The following is a 16683-nucleotide window of genomic DNA, read 5'->3' on the forward strand; positions in this document are numbered from 1 at the left end:
CCTGAACCAACAGCTAAGCAAATGGGCTTGGTTCATATATCTAGTTCATAAAACTAACCAAGGTTAACACCCTACTTAACACATTGTATGAATGCAGCTGCTAAATATTGTCCATGGTTTTCTTTGAATGAACAGAGATTTAGAACTAGAAAGGATGCAGATCATTTTGATGTTCTTAAAACATGTTTCCTGAATAAATGTAATTTTTAAAACAAATATTGGCACCATCGCTTTCTGTTTAGGCCAAGGGAAAATATTTGATTAAATTATTACTGCTGTTGCAGTTATGGGTTAAGGATTGGTTTAAAACCATGGCATCTGCAGGTGGGGTTGATGTTAAAATGGCACATGTGACTATGCAGTTGAAATTCCAACCCTTTTTTTTACATGCGAGTGATGTGTGCCACGCATTAAAAAGGGCAAGGCTTTGCTTGCCTGTTCATGTCTGCCATTTTGATATTGCTGATCCTCTCTGCACATGCTCCTGCTTATAACATGCTGTTTTACATTGGTTGAAGTCTTTAATTTGCTGGTTTTCATGGTTTGAATTGCTAAATTGATTTTTCTTTACATATTTGTAGTTTGGCTTACAGCAACCTGGATTTGAAATAATGTAAGTTGGATATGTTATTCTTGTTTTTGTTATTTTAATGTCCTGTTTACATTTCTCAGTTATACTTAAATACAGAAAAAAGACTCTAACCCAGATCTTGATCCAAGTATTGAATGTACTATTCATTCAAGGATAGTAGAATACAATGGGGCATTAAAAATGAGGCAAAAACCTTTGGTGGCATGAAGCCAGGTAATACACATTTTATTTTTATTTATTTATATCCTGCCTCTATTACTTTTACAAATAATTCAAGGCAGCGAACATATCCAACATACCTTCCTCCTCCTATTTTCTCCGCAACAACAACAACCCTGTGAGGTGGGTTGAGTTGAGAGAGAGTGACTGCCCAAACTCACTCAACTGGCTTTCATGGCTAAGGCAAGACTTGAATTTTCAGTCTCCTGATTTCTAGCCTGGTGCCTGATCCACTAGACCAAGCCGGGTTTCATGTATAAATCCTTTCTATATTATTATACAGTCCATCTATTGTGTAACATATGGAAGAGAGCTAGTTTGGGATAGTGATTAAGACATTTGTCCAGAAACAGGGAGACTGTGAGTTCTAGTCTCGCCTTAGACACTAAGCCAGATGGGTTGAACTTGGGCCAGCCGTTCTCTCTCGTTTCCAGGAAGCAGGCGAGCCACTTTCAAAAAAAGCTTGCCAAGAAAACTGCAGGGATTAGTCCAGGCATTGCCAGGAGTCAAAATTGACTCAAAGGTACACACACACCTCACATTTTGTAACATACACTCCTGTAAAGACATGCCATGAATGAGAGGTCTTTGGAAATGCTCTTTCTTACCATAAGTGCCATGCTACTCAATGCGATGAGAAGGAAGTTTAGGTTCTGCCCATCTCTATGCTACTTCAGTGATACCAAGTATGATACCTAGGAAATGTCAGATCAAAAAGATGGTGGTATTCTTTTACTTAGTAAAGGTTGAAGGAAAAACTGAGTATGGCTCCTCTTGTTTGATCGTTTTTACAATGGCATTTAAATCACATTCTAAATGTCCCTCTCTTACAGCAAAGAGGTGATGCTGTGGATTTGCATGAGAGTTTTCTGACCTCTGCTTTACTATTCACATAACCTCTCTGCGGCCAGCAAGGGATACGTGGAATCAGGTGACTTTTCAAATATTTTCTTTTAGAAGTTTTCTAAGCCATAACATGACCGATCCATCACCACAGCCCTCTTAGGATTTGCAGTGTTGACTTCCTGCTTCGTCTGACCTGAAAGAAATGTGCTATCCCAATTTGGATTGATGGAGGATAGAGTGATGGAGGCAGGCTTAAAGAGGGCCAGGAATACATTTAAGGGGGGGGGGGGAGAGAATGAAAAAGCAAACAGTGCTCAAGCCATCCCTGCTGTGTATCCAGCATGTGGTTCTGAACCATTGGCTTATTGTTTTGCCTTCTATACAATGGATGATATAAGCAAATATAAGGTTGAAAGAATGCTTTGATGTTCAAGATCCATGGATCCCTTGTTGTGTAGTATTCAGTTCTGACTTTTGAGTAAACTGCTTATGGTTTCACATCTGCTTTTGGAAGTAGATGCCATCAAGGAGTTTAAAAGAGATGTGAAGGTAATAAAATACTATTAGTTTGTCTTCCTCATCCAGCATTCAGAAGTACAGTATACTGTTTTCACATTTAGATTTCAAGCTATAGAACATTCCCCATTCATCTTTTAATCCATACATGTCAAGAGAATGAGAGGAAGAAAGATTTACCTACAATTTTCAGTCTAAGATTCTTCCAAATTTATGATGAGAATGAGAATCAAAATTACACTATTCCTCCAACAACTGGCAGCTTTAAATATTGAAAACACAACTGCCAAAGTATCAGACAATTGAAAGTTATTACCGGTATATAAATTGTGCCCATGACTTGGGAATTTTATTGCATGTATTCAGCAGAAAAATAGAAGTAAAAATATGGTGATAAAGCTGAAATTCATGAAACCAAGAAAAGCATAGATACAGAAAATCTTGAGATACATATTGTACATACGTATATACATACATAATAAGGTAAAAGGTAAAGGTTCCCCCGCACATGCGTGCTAGTCGTTTCTGACTCTAGGGGCCGGTGCTCATCTCTGTTTCAAAGCCGAAGAGCCAGCGCTTGTCCGAGGACATCTCCGTGATCATGTGGCCGGCATGACTAGACGCCAAAGGCGCACGGAACGCTGTTACCTTCCCACCGTAGTGGTCCCTATTTTTCTACTTGCATTTTTACGTGCTTTCGAACTGCTAGGTGGGCAGAAGCTGGGATGAGTAACAGGCGCTCACTCTGTTACGCGGCACTCGGGATTCGACCCGCCAAACTGCCGACCTTCTGATCGACAAGCTCAGCGTCCTAACCCACTGAGCCACCGCGTCCCTACATACATAATACATACATATAAAATCATCTTAAAGCAATAATGTATGGATGAAATCCATACTCTGCCTCAGTTTAACTGGTTTACAACATATACAGTACAATGAAGTATAATAATGCAATAATATACATTTATAATAATAAAATTTAACAATTTTCATATCTATCCTCCGAAACCCATTGGCATTTTAACCATCTATTTATGTCAGTATTAATTTTATTGCCACCTATGAATGTTCTGTAGCAATTTTAGGTCATTCAGTTAATTGGAGTTACTTTCATATACATCCAATAGAGAATAATGTAATATACCTAAGAAAATTAATAAAAAATATGGTGTTTCATTTGCTGTTTGGATTATTTTAATTATCCAGGAAAAATGCATGTTTTATTGAAACTATTATTTCAGGACACCCCTAGACATGGCTACTAAAAATAAACCCAATTAAGGAATGGGATTTACTTCTAGCCCGATGTGTATACTAAGGTTAGGAACCTAGGACCTTTCTCATTAGCCTGATTATCTATTGTACTTGGATCTAATAGACATTGAACTCCAATAACATTTGGTGGATACTAGATTACCATTTCTGGACTAGGATTGCACTCTGTGAAGTTTCTATATACACACCATGTGCCCTTTGAATAGGTGAATGTAAGATTGCAATATAAGCTTACACCGTCTGTGTTTGCAATTGTTTTATATGCTACTCTGCAATCTATTTCTAACAATGCAGCATCCCCCAGAGAGGACAAAGGTGGTTCAGAATGATGAAAGCAGCATCACGGTATTGCCGTGCAAGCGCTGACCCTTTTGTATTTATGTTGTGCCGTCAAATGCGATACCCCCAAGGGTGGAGCTTGATACATGGGGGCATGACACCTTTGCAGATGCTGCTGAATCAGTATCAAGATGAAGTTGAGCCACAATAGAGGTTAGAGGAATAAAGTGTTTCTTTCTGCAGTTTAAACGTGCAGTGCAGTTCAGAAGGGATGATGGAGACACGAAGTCTGAAAATATCCTTCTCTCGCCAGTTTCCTTTTACGGCCTTCAATACTTTGGCTCCTTGCATTAAAAACTTGGATGAGGGCATTAGATACCAATAGATAATACTGGCCACGGAATTATTAAAGATGATCTTAAAATGGAAATGTCCAGAGCCAATGACCATCATAGCCAAATCAGCCATGGATAACATAATAAAGATATCTTTATTGTGTATTAGATTGCTTCGAGAAATTTCAACATCTGAACCCACACAAATATGCCCAGGATTTTTTAAAATGCCCATCAACTTTTACAGAAAGCACTCAGTGAATATTAAGCAAAGCTCTTCTATCTCCTTGTATCATTGCCCACAGCTTGCACTCTGTCCCCTACAATGTCAAATGACTTTTTAAAACTTTCAATAAAGGTCACTGTTTACATTGAACAATATACAATTCCCCTGTAAATTTTAAACATGCTTTACTTCCTATTGCTCTCTTCTGTATAAAGTTAGATTCCACGAGACGTTCTGAAATTGTGCAAATATTTAAAATAGGATGGATTCAAATGATGTTGGCACCAATTAAATACTCTTATGTCTATTGGCTTCCAACGTATAATGATTTCACAATGACTTACTCCATGTTACCTCTAAGTTTCATCATTACTGGACTGAGGTTACCCTACAAATACAGCTTGTAGGTTACAGGCTGGTTGAGGGATGTTATAAACATACACTCAACCGTGATGTGTTATCACTTAAGTTTGCCTTTATCAGTCCAGTGTCCACTCAAACATCATATACGTACCAGCTACATGCTCAAAGGCTGCTGGAATATCTTTCAAAAGAGAAAGACATCAGTAAGTCAGAGGTAACCAGTTTACTGTGTCATTGGGGGCACATTCACTGTTAAACAGCTTTACTACAGATATACTAAGACATGTTTAGCATGTTGTATGATCAGGGCAATTTCCAACCTGTTGTACAATGGTAATAATGTTCAGCTTCGTCTTGAATTTGACTGACTAAAGTAAAATACAAAATCCACAGTACTAATAATTTTTATTTAGTCTGGCAAAATGGTGCATAGTTGTTTTGAGTTCTTTAGAACTTTTCATCTGGGAAAGGAAGGAAAAGGAGAAATTTATACTGACATTATAGGGTTGGACTTTAATCATACCTGTAATCTTAAAAGATAGAAGACACAGGCTGAACCTTATGAGAAATTATGTAGGCTTGACATGGTCTCTAGGGCTATGGTAAACTTCATAACTGCAATAAGTAGTAAATATTTCAACCTCGTTAAAGAAAGGAAGAGCAACTAACTACTACATTGCCTTCAAATGTACAAAGAGCCTTGGTGGAGCAGTGGGCTAATGCCTCCTTAAGTAACACCAGCTACCTGCAATTAGTGCAGGTTCGCATCCCACCAGGCTCAAGGTTGACTCAGCCTTCCATCCTTCCCAGGTAGGAAAAATGAGGACCCAGATTGTTGGGGGCAATAAGCTGACTTTGTAATAATGCCGCTGGGGAGGGGGGCAAAAGCCCTAATAAGCAGGCATATACATAGAATGAAGGCTATTGCTAAGCACATTGATTTGTGCTTAGATTGTAAGCCGCCCTGAGTCTTCGGAGAAGGGCGGGATATAAATGGGATTAAAAAAAAATAATGAGCCATGCTAGGCTATCTGATACATGTAGCAGCAAATAGCGTGTCAGTAAATTTGGAAAAAAAATATTTGTAAATAAATGCAGTTACTTAGTACTTCCTGCATCAGTTTTTACTTGCCATGCACACATGATCAGCTTCCATTGAACAGTACAGAGTATTGTGGAAAAAATGTATGTTCCATGTTTGTATTGGTAAAATTTAAATGTTACTTTATTTAAAAAAACCTTTTTATTGCTTTAAACTAGGATTTGAATGCCCACTTATCCAAAGCTCCCATTACCATGAAAGCATTAATATACATACATTAAAAGTTAAACTGTTCAAAAGCGTGACATCATTCAAAGATAATTTTCTGCCCTTACTAAATTTAGCAGTTGACTTAACATTGAGTTTCAACTTCCAAAGAATACTAATTTGAAAGGTATTTTTGGTATTTTCAAAAAGCTGCTTATAAGCTTGGATTAAATGAAATATTGTAGTCAAACTTCTGGAAAAATAGTGTGTGTATGTATGTATACATATGTATACACACACACACACTCCTCCTCCACCCCTCATAATACAATCATTCTATAGTGCTACTTATTAATTGGACAGCAGAACACTCCAAATTTATAAATCAGTTCTTCTGTTAAATGTATTATACATTTGATGAGGAAGCTCTTTTAATAAAAATAAGTTTTTAAAGGGTAGAAAGTGCTGCCCTATAATTCCAAGTGAATTCAAATTCCTGTGAAACTTTTACAACACAACGGTACTACATCATCACTTTTCACTGATCTTTGGACTTGGGTCATTTTGAATATATATACTATGGCAGTTATTTATTCCACCCAATAACTTCATACATCAGTGCTCTCAGCTGCCTGGCTTCATAGGTAACCGTGTTCTTCCCACTGTGCATCTTCTCTTCCTCAAGTGGTTGTTCTATTACTGCAGGGATATTTCGGCCATAAACTTCACAGTGCTCAAGAAACTGGATGCATTCTTGGATGACACTGTCACGCACCATGATCACGTGCTTACACATATTTTCTAGCAATGACAAGAAACATCTTTTGGCATAATACCAAGTATCTGTGCCCAGCTTTTTGTTATATGGTTCTAAGCTCTTAATTACTCTAGAAATGCCAAAGTCAAAATTTCCTTTGGCACAGTAGAGAGTCCCAATAACTAGATTGACAATACAGAGATGGTAGATCTTTTTTTCAGGTTCATGGTAAGAAAGCTGTTCCTCTTCTTTTTCGATTTTTCTCATCAGCTCCTCTGCTTCTTCATTTTGACTAGTCATAATGTAAGAAACGCATAGGTTAGCCAAGACAATGGCACTAACTTGAAGAATGTTGTCATAGTGTTTTTTTACAATGGGCTCATAAAAACCAATTGCCTCTTTGTATTTGTTCTCTTGCATGAATAGTACATGAGCCACATTAAGTTTCCACACTTCATGATCCTTGCAGAAGTCTACTGACTTATGGAACATTTTTTCCAGCATGGGATAGTTCTCCATGTCCCAATAAATTTTGGCCTGGGCCATAAAGACAGGAACATATTTCTCCAGTGTTTCATCATACTCATTCACAGCTTTCCTTAGAGCCTCATCATCTCGATTTTTCCTAGACTCCTGCACCTCCTTCGTCAGTTTTCTGAGCTGCTCAGTTAGGGCCCCTGCCAGTTCATCAAGCTTATGAAATGCCTCATCAGGGGCCGTTTGGCAGGTGATCATAGCATCCAAGTAGTTGTACAAATAAGGAGTGAGAAGTTTGTAGGTCAAGTGAGCATTCTCAGCCAGCACATCTGCAGCCAGGTCATAGTATTGATACTTGCAGTACAGAAGCAGCAAATTCCCAAATGTCTCTGGTGGGCAAGGGTTCTGCTGCAAAAGGAACTGAAGTTTCTCAAAGCCTTCTGTGGCTCTCCTGTCCATGTTCATGAGAGCCTGGTTGTGCAAAGTGACCGGGTCCAGCTCCTCCTCAGATCGAGGGGGCATATCTGTAAGGGCCTCCTGAGCCGCCTGAAGGTTGCACAGCTGGTATTCAATGGCAGCTTTGAGATTGAAGGCCTCCACCAGGGCCGTCCGATGCAAGAGCAACGTATTGCCCACACTGCGGACATCGAGGCCTTCTGTATTGGTCCCCACACTCAGCTCGGGATGCTGCTGCATGCCCCGCTCAATGATGTCCGCGATATGCTTCAGAGCAGGGGCGTACTGCTTAGCGGCGTAGCAGCACAGGGCCATGTTGTAGGACAGCTCTGGGCAGTAGCCCAGCACTTGCATGGCAGAGGCGAACTTGCTGCAGGCTTCCTCGTGCTGCCCTTCGCGGTAGAGGAGGCAGCCCATGTTCACCTCCGCCTCGGGCAGCTCGGAGGGGTCCTCGGAGGGGGCGCCGGGGCTGCCTTCGGCGGCGGCCGCCAGCTGCTGCTCCACCAGAGCCTTGGCGCTGGAGAGGTCGCCCTGGGCGTAGTGGGCCGCCGCCTGCAGGCGCAGCGCTCGGCTTTGGAAGGCCGCCACGTCGAGCAGCGGGGCGGTGGCGCGCAGGGCCTCGCCGTAGAGCCCGGCCTTGTAGAGCGCCTGCGCGTGGTACAGCCGGTACTCGTGGAGCTCGGGGTGCAGCAGCCCCAGCTGCTCGTAGCACTCCGCCGCCGCCGCGAAATCCTGCAGCTGGTAGTAGCAGTAGCCGAGGAGCGAGAGGCCGGCCCGCGTGCGGCAGCTCTTTTGCAACTCGCAACTCAAGATGCCCACCGCCTCTGCAAAACGGCCGGCCCGGATCAGCCCGTAAATAGCCGCCGTGAACTCCCCGTCGGGGATAGAGGCCATGCCGGTGGCCATTCTGACCGAGCCTCCGGCTGTCTGCCGACAACGTTGCCTTGGCAACAGCAGGCCGCCACCGGAAGCGGAAGGCAACCGAGAGCCCGCCTTCCGCACCTGGCGCTTGTGAGCGCCCTGGGGAAACGACCCGTTCCGTATTTGGTTTCTCGCTGGGTCGCTACGACCCTGAAAAGAGAGAGAGAGAGAGATGGGTACTCCAAAGGCCTGACCGTGCGGACCACATAGCCCGCGAGCCGCGAGGCTCTTTTTTTTTCCCTCTCTCTCTCTTGGCGCCAAGCATTGTGGGGAATGTAGTTCTCTGGAAGTGGCTCGGGAGGCGGGCACTTGCCAGGCGTTTTACGTGAGGGGCGTGGCCGAATGCCTAGACTAGCTAAGGTGGGGCTGTTCGTAAGTTTAGCTGGCTTGAATTTTTTTTTTTTGTTTCTCTCTCCGGAAGCTGAAGCCGAAGTCGCCATTTCCGAAATCTCGAAGGGGGACGGACTGCAAAGGGAGTCAAGCGCCTGTACTTTTAATTGCTTTGGCGCTAGCGAAGTCGATGCCGTTTTCATACCGCTCAGTGATCGTTCGTCTCCTGTCCAGTCTCTTCCGCCTCCCGCTAAAACAAAGACGCGCTCTTTTTTCCCTTTTAAGGCGAATAGGAGTGGTTCATGTTTAAGGTTATCTGTAAGAACACTTCTCTTTCCTCTAAAGCAGGGGTCTTCAAACTTGGCCCTTTTATGACTTGTAGACTTCAACTCCCAGAATTCCTCAGCCAGCAAAGCAAAGTCCACAAGTCATAAAAGGGCCAAGTTTGAAGACCCCTGCTCTAAAGAATATGCGGTGGCATATTCAAATGCACTTTTTTTCCCACATAACTCAGCTCCCTCTTTATTATAATTGATATTTTTTAAAAAATCTGATTTAAATTAAAAATTGTCTAATTCGGTTTTCAGGTTGGGTAGGATATGGAAAGAGAACCCAATCTTCTGCTATTTAATTTATTAGTATACAATTTCTTTGGTTGTATTTGCACAGACTAGTGTTAGGATACGGATGCTTTCTTTAAAATTTGAACCATAAAATGCAATGAATGATCTTGAATCAAAAAGCACCTCTCCTGTTTTGCAGAATTTTTTGAAAAAGATAAATATATGGTAGCTTTCGTATATTCTGCCTTTATGAAAAATGGACAGGATACAAATTGATTGATAAAATAATGGTGAATTGTTAAAGAAATCTTACAAGCTTCCACAGAAATTATTATACGTACATATTTTGAAGGCTTTTCATTTTTACAATGTACAGATCATTGAAACATCTAGTTATATTGACTTTTTAAAATGCCAGGTAAATTTTTATCAGACACTTGGATATTTTTTTAGTTGAATCATAACCAAGGATGTATTGCAGCCTATCAGAATATTCAGTGTACACTGTTTCTCATTTTCTTTTTCAGGTAATAGTGTATCGCTTCCAGGAATGAATGCTCAGTAGGTTTGGCTGGCAATTTCCTTTTTATGGGCAAATACGTATTTATGGGCTGCACTGGGGTAATATCAGAATATATTGTCAACAGTTGTTCAGACAACTCTTTCCTACAGGATTTTTTGAATAAAATTTCAAAAATTGTTTTAAAATGTTAAATTTTATCCACCTATTTATTTTTATTTTATTTATTTATTTTAATTCCATTTATATCCCGCCCTTCTCCAAAGACTCAGGGCGGCTTACAAGCTTAGCAGTAGCCTTCATTCTATGTATATGCCTGCTTATTAGGGCTTTCATACACCCCCAAGCGGCATTATTACAAAGTCAGCTTAATTGCCCCCAACAATCTGGGTCCTCATTTTACCTACCTCGGAAGGATGGAAGGCTGAGTCAACCTTGAGCCTGGTGGGATGCGAACCTGCACTAATTGCAGGCAGCTGGTGTTACTTAAGGAGGCGTTAGCCCACTGCTCCACCAAGGCTCTTAAATTTAGAAGTCATTATGGTACATCGTCAAAATAAAAGCGTTTTAAACATTAGTGCCCATGTCTAATGTAAAACACAATGCAATTCAACCTTCTCCATTTGGGGTTCTCCAGATGTGGCATAGAATTCCCAGAGTCTTCATACTAAAATTTCACGTGCATCCTTTTATGGTCAACAATTTATGGATTCATGTGGAAAAAAAACTTCAGTGTAAGTTGGGGTTCAGATTTCCGGAATGGTTTTAATTTTCTCATGTAATTGTTCTGCCTCCCACAGCAGTTTTACAGGGATCCAAAGAAAGGCCATTTCCATTAAGAAGCCTCCCTTTCGTTAGAAACCCAAAGCATTCTGTTTAGAAGAAGATGCAAAATATTACCGAATGTCTTGGGGTAGGTAATGCTAAGAGCTATCTACCTGGAAGTATTCCCCAGAATTGAACTTAAGGAATAGGAGATTCTTTAGTTCTATGAAATGAAAAGGAGCTTTGAGCCTTTAAAAGTTGATTCTGCAAGGACCACTGGACAATTTACCATCACCTCCATATCCATGAAGACAGTATCATGGTAGAGTTTTAAATTTTTGAACCGAAGGAGATGCTTCTCTATGCCTAAATGTGTTAATGGTCAGGAGAGATTGTTTGAAATTGGGGAAGGGAATGGAGATGCTGGGGAGCAATGGAACCACAATATTAGTCAGCAGGTTTTTGAATTTTGACCCACAATAGAAAAGATAGCACGAGACATGGGAAATAGATGGAGGCAATTATAAATAAGTCTGTGATGGATGGTTGACATTGTTAGGGCCTCAAGTGTATGTCAGCTTGCAATGGTTCTGCATTCCCCTCACTGCCACTGCTGTTGCCATGGGCAACGATGTGTTGAAGCCAATAAAAAGCAGAGGAAACAAGGGAACGCTCAACCTTGGAGGAAGCTGGAGGTTACGTGCTATAAATTATGTCACACTTCACAGTGCATCGTATCAAAATTCAGGAAAGCTTTATGGAGCTGCCCGCAACCCCCAGTCAATCATGGTATCTGTCTTTTGCCATAAAGCACATAATACATAAATAAGTCTCAGACAAATTCCAAGAATGCCATCCCACCTTTTTATTTATTACTTGGGAAAGAGAAAAGTGGTGGAGGAATAACAGAAACAAATTAAAAGACTACAAGTATTTGTTTAGACAATAACATAGATCTTCCATTTTCTTACGTGTCTTATTCCCTCTGGAAAAAGAATTAAGAAGTTCCATCATCTTGAATTTTGTTCAAGTAACAATTTAAAATATTGAGAGTGGGGTAACATTTGCATTATAATTGACTGAAAATGTCACAGAACGGAGAAAACTAAAACCAGGGAGAAAGCATCAAATAATGTCATTAATATGATAAAGTATAGCAGAGATCAGATTATAAAGATTCAGATGGTTTGTCGTGTGTTCCTAGAAGTACAAAATGCTACTACAATTTCAAAATGGGGTGATAGATAATCTGCTTTTTTGAATCTTGTGCTTAGATATTTATGTAGAAGACGGCAGATATCTAGAGTACCTACAAAGAGAATCAGAATTCAATTCCCTATAAAGGAAAAAGTATAAAGTTTTCCCATTACAATTATATTCTATTTGAAGTGTTTTTCAAGACAATCTTGCATTTATTTGAGTCAGGTAGTTCTATGACTTGAGAAATTCTAAATTTAATAAATATGTATAATATAGCTCAGCATGCATTTGCGGCATTCAAAGTGCCAAGATTACTAACATTCCTAGTCCGAAAGAAGCCATTTTTTCATGATTATACCAGCTTTGCTTAACTGAAAAGCAACAAATTTGTATTAGATGAATAACATATTTTAGAGGCAAATAATTCCATCTGCTCTGTTTAGGCCAAAGGAAATTCCCTCAGTTGTGTATATAGTTCACATCTGGGCGAGGCCGGTATCACAAACATTTCTTAGTATGCTCCTTTAATTTCATGCACTGTTTTACAGTTTCTTTAAAAAAATAGAATCCATATTTCTTTATGCAGTTTCATATATATGTATATATGTGTGTATAGAGTTTCCTGATAGGGTGTGGGAAAGGCATACATTTTTCAAATATATATATATTTTGTATGCATCTTTGGAACCAAGAAATATTTGAAAAGATTTCTTCACATTGGAAGTCCCTTTGCATTGTGACAGATTCTATTTTGGTGAATGCTTTTAAAAAAGTAAACAATGACATGTTTCACCCTCTTTAACATCTATCCTCAGTGTTTTTACCTGTATATTATTCAATAGATCTGCACTGTAATTTATATGCGGTGAGGAAAATATTTCCCTTAGTCACTGTCTTGAGATATAACTCCTGTAAAGCAGCCATTGGATCTCTTCCTTGTACTTTTCCTTAGCAAATAAGTGATTTATTCACAGCATTTAAATGGTTTTCTGCCTAAATCTTGATGGGTGTAATTGCAAAAATTCCACTACAGCAATATATTTATCTAAAAGACTTCATTTCTATTCACTTGGAGGGTCTCAATAAAGTTTGCCAATAATAAGAAAAAAATGTTTTAAAGTTCCCTCAGCAGCTTGACAAGCGTTTAATGAACTTCCAGTAGCTGTGAAATGAGATATGAATAGAAAGAGAACATTGTGTAATTAAGCCATTAGCAGATTACGTATGGTTTGAATTAAAAGGCATAGACAGAGAGAGATTACGCTACCTATCTATGCTATAGGTTTCCTGAGTGAGGAAATGAAAAAGAACCTTTCCAGAACCATTTTCTTCCTGTCATGTCTATGAAATGTTCAAGGTTGGAAGTCCTAAACCTAAAGTGAAAGAGACTATCAAGTTAAATTTTTTTCCATCCGGCTCTCAGGAACATCTGCTTCTTTTTTTCTACCCTTGAGAAATGTGAAGTCACATTTAACATGCTAAGCAATTTGGCATCCTTTAGGTGTTTGGACCACAACTCAATCGGCAAGATCAATTTGTGGAAGGCGTTGGGTTTCTCACCCTGTAGCAGGGCTTTGCAGAGCCAGAGATTTTGCTACACTTAACAGAAGTAGGTCATTTCCATTGCTGAAACTGGGTAAATGATCCCACCTGTAGTGTGCTTGAACACATCCCCTAAAATAATTGCTATGTTGGGCTGCTCGTTTCTGTTAAATAATAAAATGCTACTGTTGCAGTTGAGGTAAACCCTCCCCTTTCCTTTCACACTCGACACAGAACCTCTCAGATGCCGAATGACGTTCAGAATCTGCTGGATATTGAACGGGAAGTAGTTCGGATAAAAGGAAATGATAGAAGGATCCCTCAGAGCAACCCAGCTTTCACCATTAAGCTCCTACCAACTTCAAGTATTTCAGTTGTACGGCAAATGCAGAGTTGGGAGTCTTCTAACCTAAAAATTATTCCTGTAAGTTCAGGAGAGTGCTTCTTCATCCCAACTATCTTTCTTTGCTGTTAAAAGACTAGATAAAATTCCGATTCTCTACTATGTTTTTGTTCATTATTCTTTCAACTGCTCTCATACATTGACTTTGCCTGATTTCTGATAGCATTAGATCTTTTTTTCACTTTTTCCCTCTAGCCCAGCCTTTTGTGCTTTCTAAATTCTGTTAAGTTCCGAAAGGGGAGGGAGTATTTTCAATTTACAAACGCCTTCTGTAAGAATTCTGAGTATCTAGAGATCTTTTCCTTCTAAATGATTTTTGGTAGGGGTTTAAAGGGTAGCAGAAATTTTAGCCAACCATCTTCCTCAGACCCTTTGTTCCTGCACTTTGGGAAGTGCCGGTAACCCAGAGTGATCCTAACTACATGCCAATCCATATGACAGGTTGTCATGCTAGGCATCCAAATTGTTTGGACTCAGGTGTTCTCAGCTCACAAAACTTTTCAGGAAGTGTTGACTGGGTTGTGGTTGGACATGTGTACAACATCCTTCCTGGGGCACGCATAATTTATCTACAGACCACACTGGCAATGAGAATGGAATATCGATGTAATTCCACACCTCATTAGGGAATAGAAATCTAGTAACTTGCCATGGCAGTGTTGAAATAAATTTGATGTGTCATTAACAGAAGTGAGTTCATTTCAACTGCAGACATCTCTGTGGATGTTTTATAAGTCAAGGATTGCCAACATGCAAAACAATAATTACCAGAGCACATGCAATGGTGACTTAATTTCTCTTAGGTAAGACAGATTACCATGTGTAAGAAAATAGCTAGAAAAAGCAGAGGTAGTCATTGCTCTTTTCATATTATCATCTAGTGTCATATCACTTAAAAATAATAATTTTCTGAAAATGTACCAGAAAGCTACGTTCATATCCTATAGTGCAAGTTCTCTACCCAAGGCAAGGTTTTGTTTTTGTTATGCAGTTTTCTTGATATACTACTGATTCTCTTCTTAGATGTGCAAAGCAGCTTTAAAAATGAAATTATTACAGAATTCTAAAAGAATCATGCAGAATTTTACCTTTATACATAAGCTTCTGCCTGCAGAGCAATTCAAATTGGGTTGCTAATATGAAATCAAGGAAGTCAGAGCAGGTTCGTCTTTTTAACTGTAATAAATTCATTTTCCCTCCCTCAAATACAGTGAAGAGAGAAAATTCTAAAAGCCCTGTTTAATCCTATGAGGCTTGTTGTAAAAAACATATTTCTTCAGAATATAAAGCAGGCTTCTCTGAATAAACCAAACAGAACATAAAAGGGGTAAAAAGACAGATTTCACAAGCGCAGAAATAACCATTCATACTAGTAAAAGCTGGAAAGGTGCAATCTGAAAATATTTTTACAAAAATTATCCCTTTTTTCAGAGTCTCTTGAAGAAGCTTCAGTATTTTTTTTAAAATCAGTCACAGCTCCCTTTTATTAATTTTCATGAACTATGAGTTCCACTTATATGAATCCTTTGTGACCATATTTGCCAATTTTCTTAAGACTTGCTGAAAGAAGCTGACAGGATCCAGACTCAGATTACTGCAGGAACCCAACTGTCTCCCTGTAGATTCTCCCCTCAGACCAAGTGTTGGCCTGTAAGAAAAGCTAAGGCCTGGCCTTAGTGTTTTCACTGAGATTGCATACGTTCTTGCCTGCCATATATATTATTAATTAAATACTATGAGACAAACCTTTCTTTTGACTCTTATCCTAGCAACAGGAAACAGACGTAGACTTATTTTATGCTCTCCGGAGAAATGGCTAAGTTGGATGTTGTCTGAGAAAGCAATCTTTTCTGGTGCAATTCCTCCCATTTTTTTCTGTTGGCCACCACAGAGTCCAGCATAGGCTTCAGTTTTCCATTCACTTTCACTAAGGCCTGAGAGAAAGCACAAAAGAAGCAATTGTGAATTATTAGCTAAGATGTCAGTTCCAGTTCAGATAAAATGGAATATTTGTTCACAGACTCCATGGGAGAGACTTTCTTTAGAGCATTTAATGGAGAGTATTGTTGCACAACATAGTCTAAAACATAAAAAGAAATTCTGAAGGAGACAGTGGGAGATAGCTAATATGTCCTGGTGGAAAATGAGATAAATCAACCATTAAAATGTCTTTATCTAAACCAGGGGTGTCAAGCTCAATTTCATTGAGGGCTGCATCAGCACTGCGGTTGCCCTCAGGGGGCCAGGTGGGTATGGCCAGGGTGGGTGTGGCCTACTGGGTGGGCGTGGCTAGAGTGCGTATGGCCTACTGGGTGGGCGTGGCCAGCTCTACATCGTTGGCATCAAGGGTGCCTTATGGGGGCCTGGGCAGGAGTGGGACAGATCTGGGGGTCTCTGGCAGAAGGAGGGTCTCTGCGCCAGGGCCAAGGCAGTGGGGGCGTTCCCTCACTGTTTCCAGGATGGCTTCGCGGGCCACATGAAACCACTTTACTTATTTATTTATTTATTTAATTTTATTACATTTATATACCGCCCTTTCCTGAAGGACTCAGGGCAGTTTACAGGGTGATTAAAAACAAAAATACAAAAGTTGAAAACAATTTAAAAAATTATATCCGTCCCTGAACAAATAAAACCCCAGTTAAAATTTAAATTCTCAGCCTGGGCCAGAGAGCTCAAAGAGCCAGGTCTTCAGGTCCCAGCGGAATGAATGGAGGTCGGGGGCAGTCCTAAGCTCCACTGGCAGCTGGTTCCAAAGGGCAGGCGCACCCACTGAGAAGGCCCTATCCCTGGGTGTCGTCCGCCGGCAATCTCTTACCAGTGGCACCCTGGGAAGATCCTCCCTG

General features: G+C 40.2%; 2 protein-coding genes and 1 long non-coding RNA gene across 3 annotated transcripts in view; 1 reads left to right on the plus strand and 2 right to left on the minus strand.

The window, feature by feature from the left end:
• Positions 1-6252: 6252 nt before the first annotated feature.
• Positions 6253-8514, minus strand: LOC310632935 (intraflagellar transport protein 70A-like). Its single transcript, XM_083350389.1, has one exon. The coding sequence runs from the start codon at positions 8497-8499 to the stop codon at positions 6490-6492; it is 2010 nt and encodes a 669-aa protein (XP_083206515.1). The 5' UTR covers positions 8500-8514; the 3' UTR covers positions 6253-6489.
• Positions 8515-10621: 2107 nt separating this feature from the next.
• On the plus strand, positions 10622-13945 carry LOC310632534. The gene is made up of 3 exons (XR_014490869.1): positions 10622-10661; positions 13394-13501; positions 13669-13945. It is a non-coding gene; the product is annotated as an uncharacterized lncRNA (long non-coding RNA).
• A 1682-nt stretch (positions 13946-15627) lies between these two features.
• Positions 15628-16683, minus strand: part of PDE11A (phosphodiesterase 11A) — a gene marked incomplete at both ends in the record, with an annotated part of 180091 nt that continues 179035 nt past the window's right edge. Inside the window, one exon of the mRNA XM_083368229.1 lies at positions 15628-15771. Within this exon, the coding sequence (XP_083224355.1) occupies positions 15628-15771 (144 nt within the window). The remainder of the gene's footprint in view (positions 15772-16683) is intronic.

Source organism: Vipera ursinii (genome assembly GCF_947247035.1).
Source record: "Vipera ursinii genome assembly, chromosome: 1".
Classification (NCBI taxonomy): Eukaryota; Metazoa; Chordata; class Lepidosauria; order Squamata; family Viperidae; genus Vipera; species Vipera ursinii.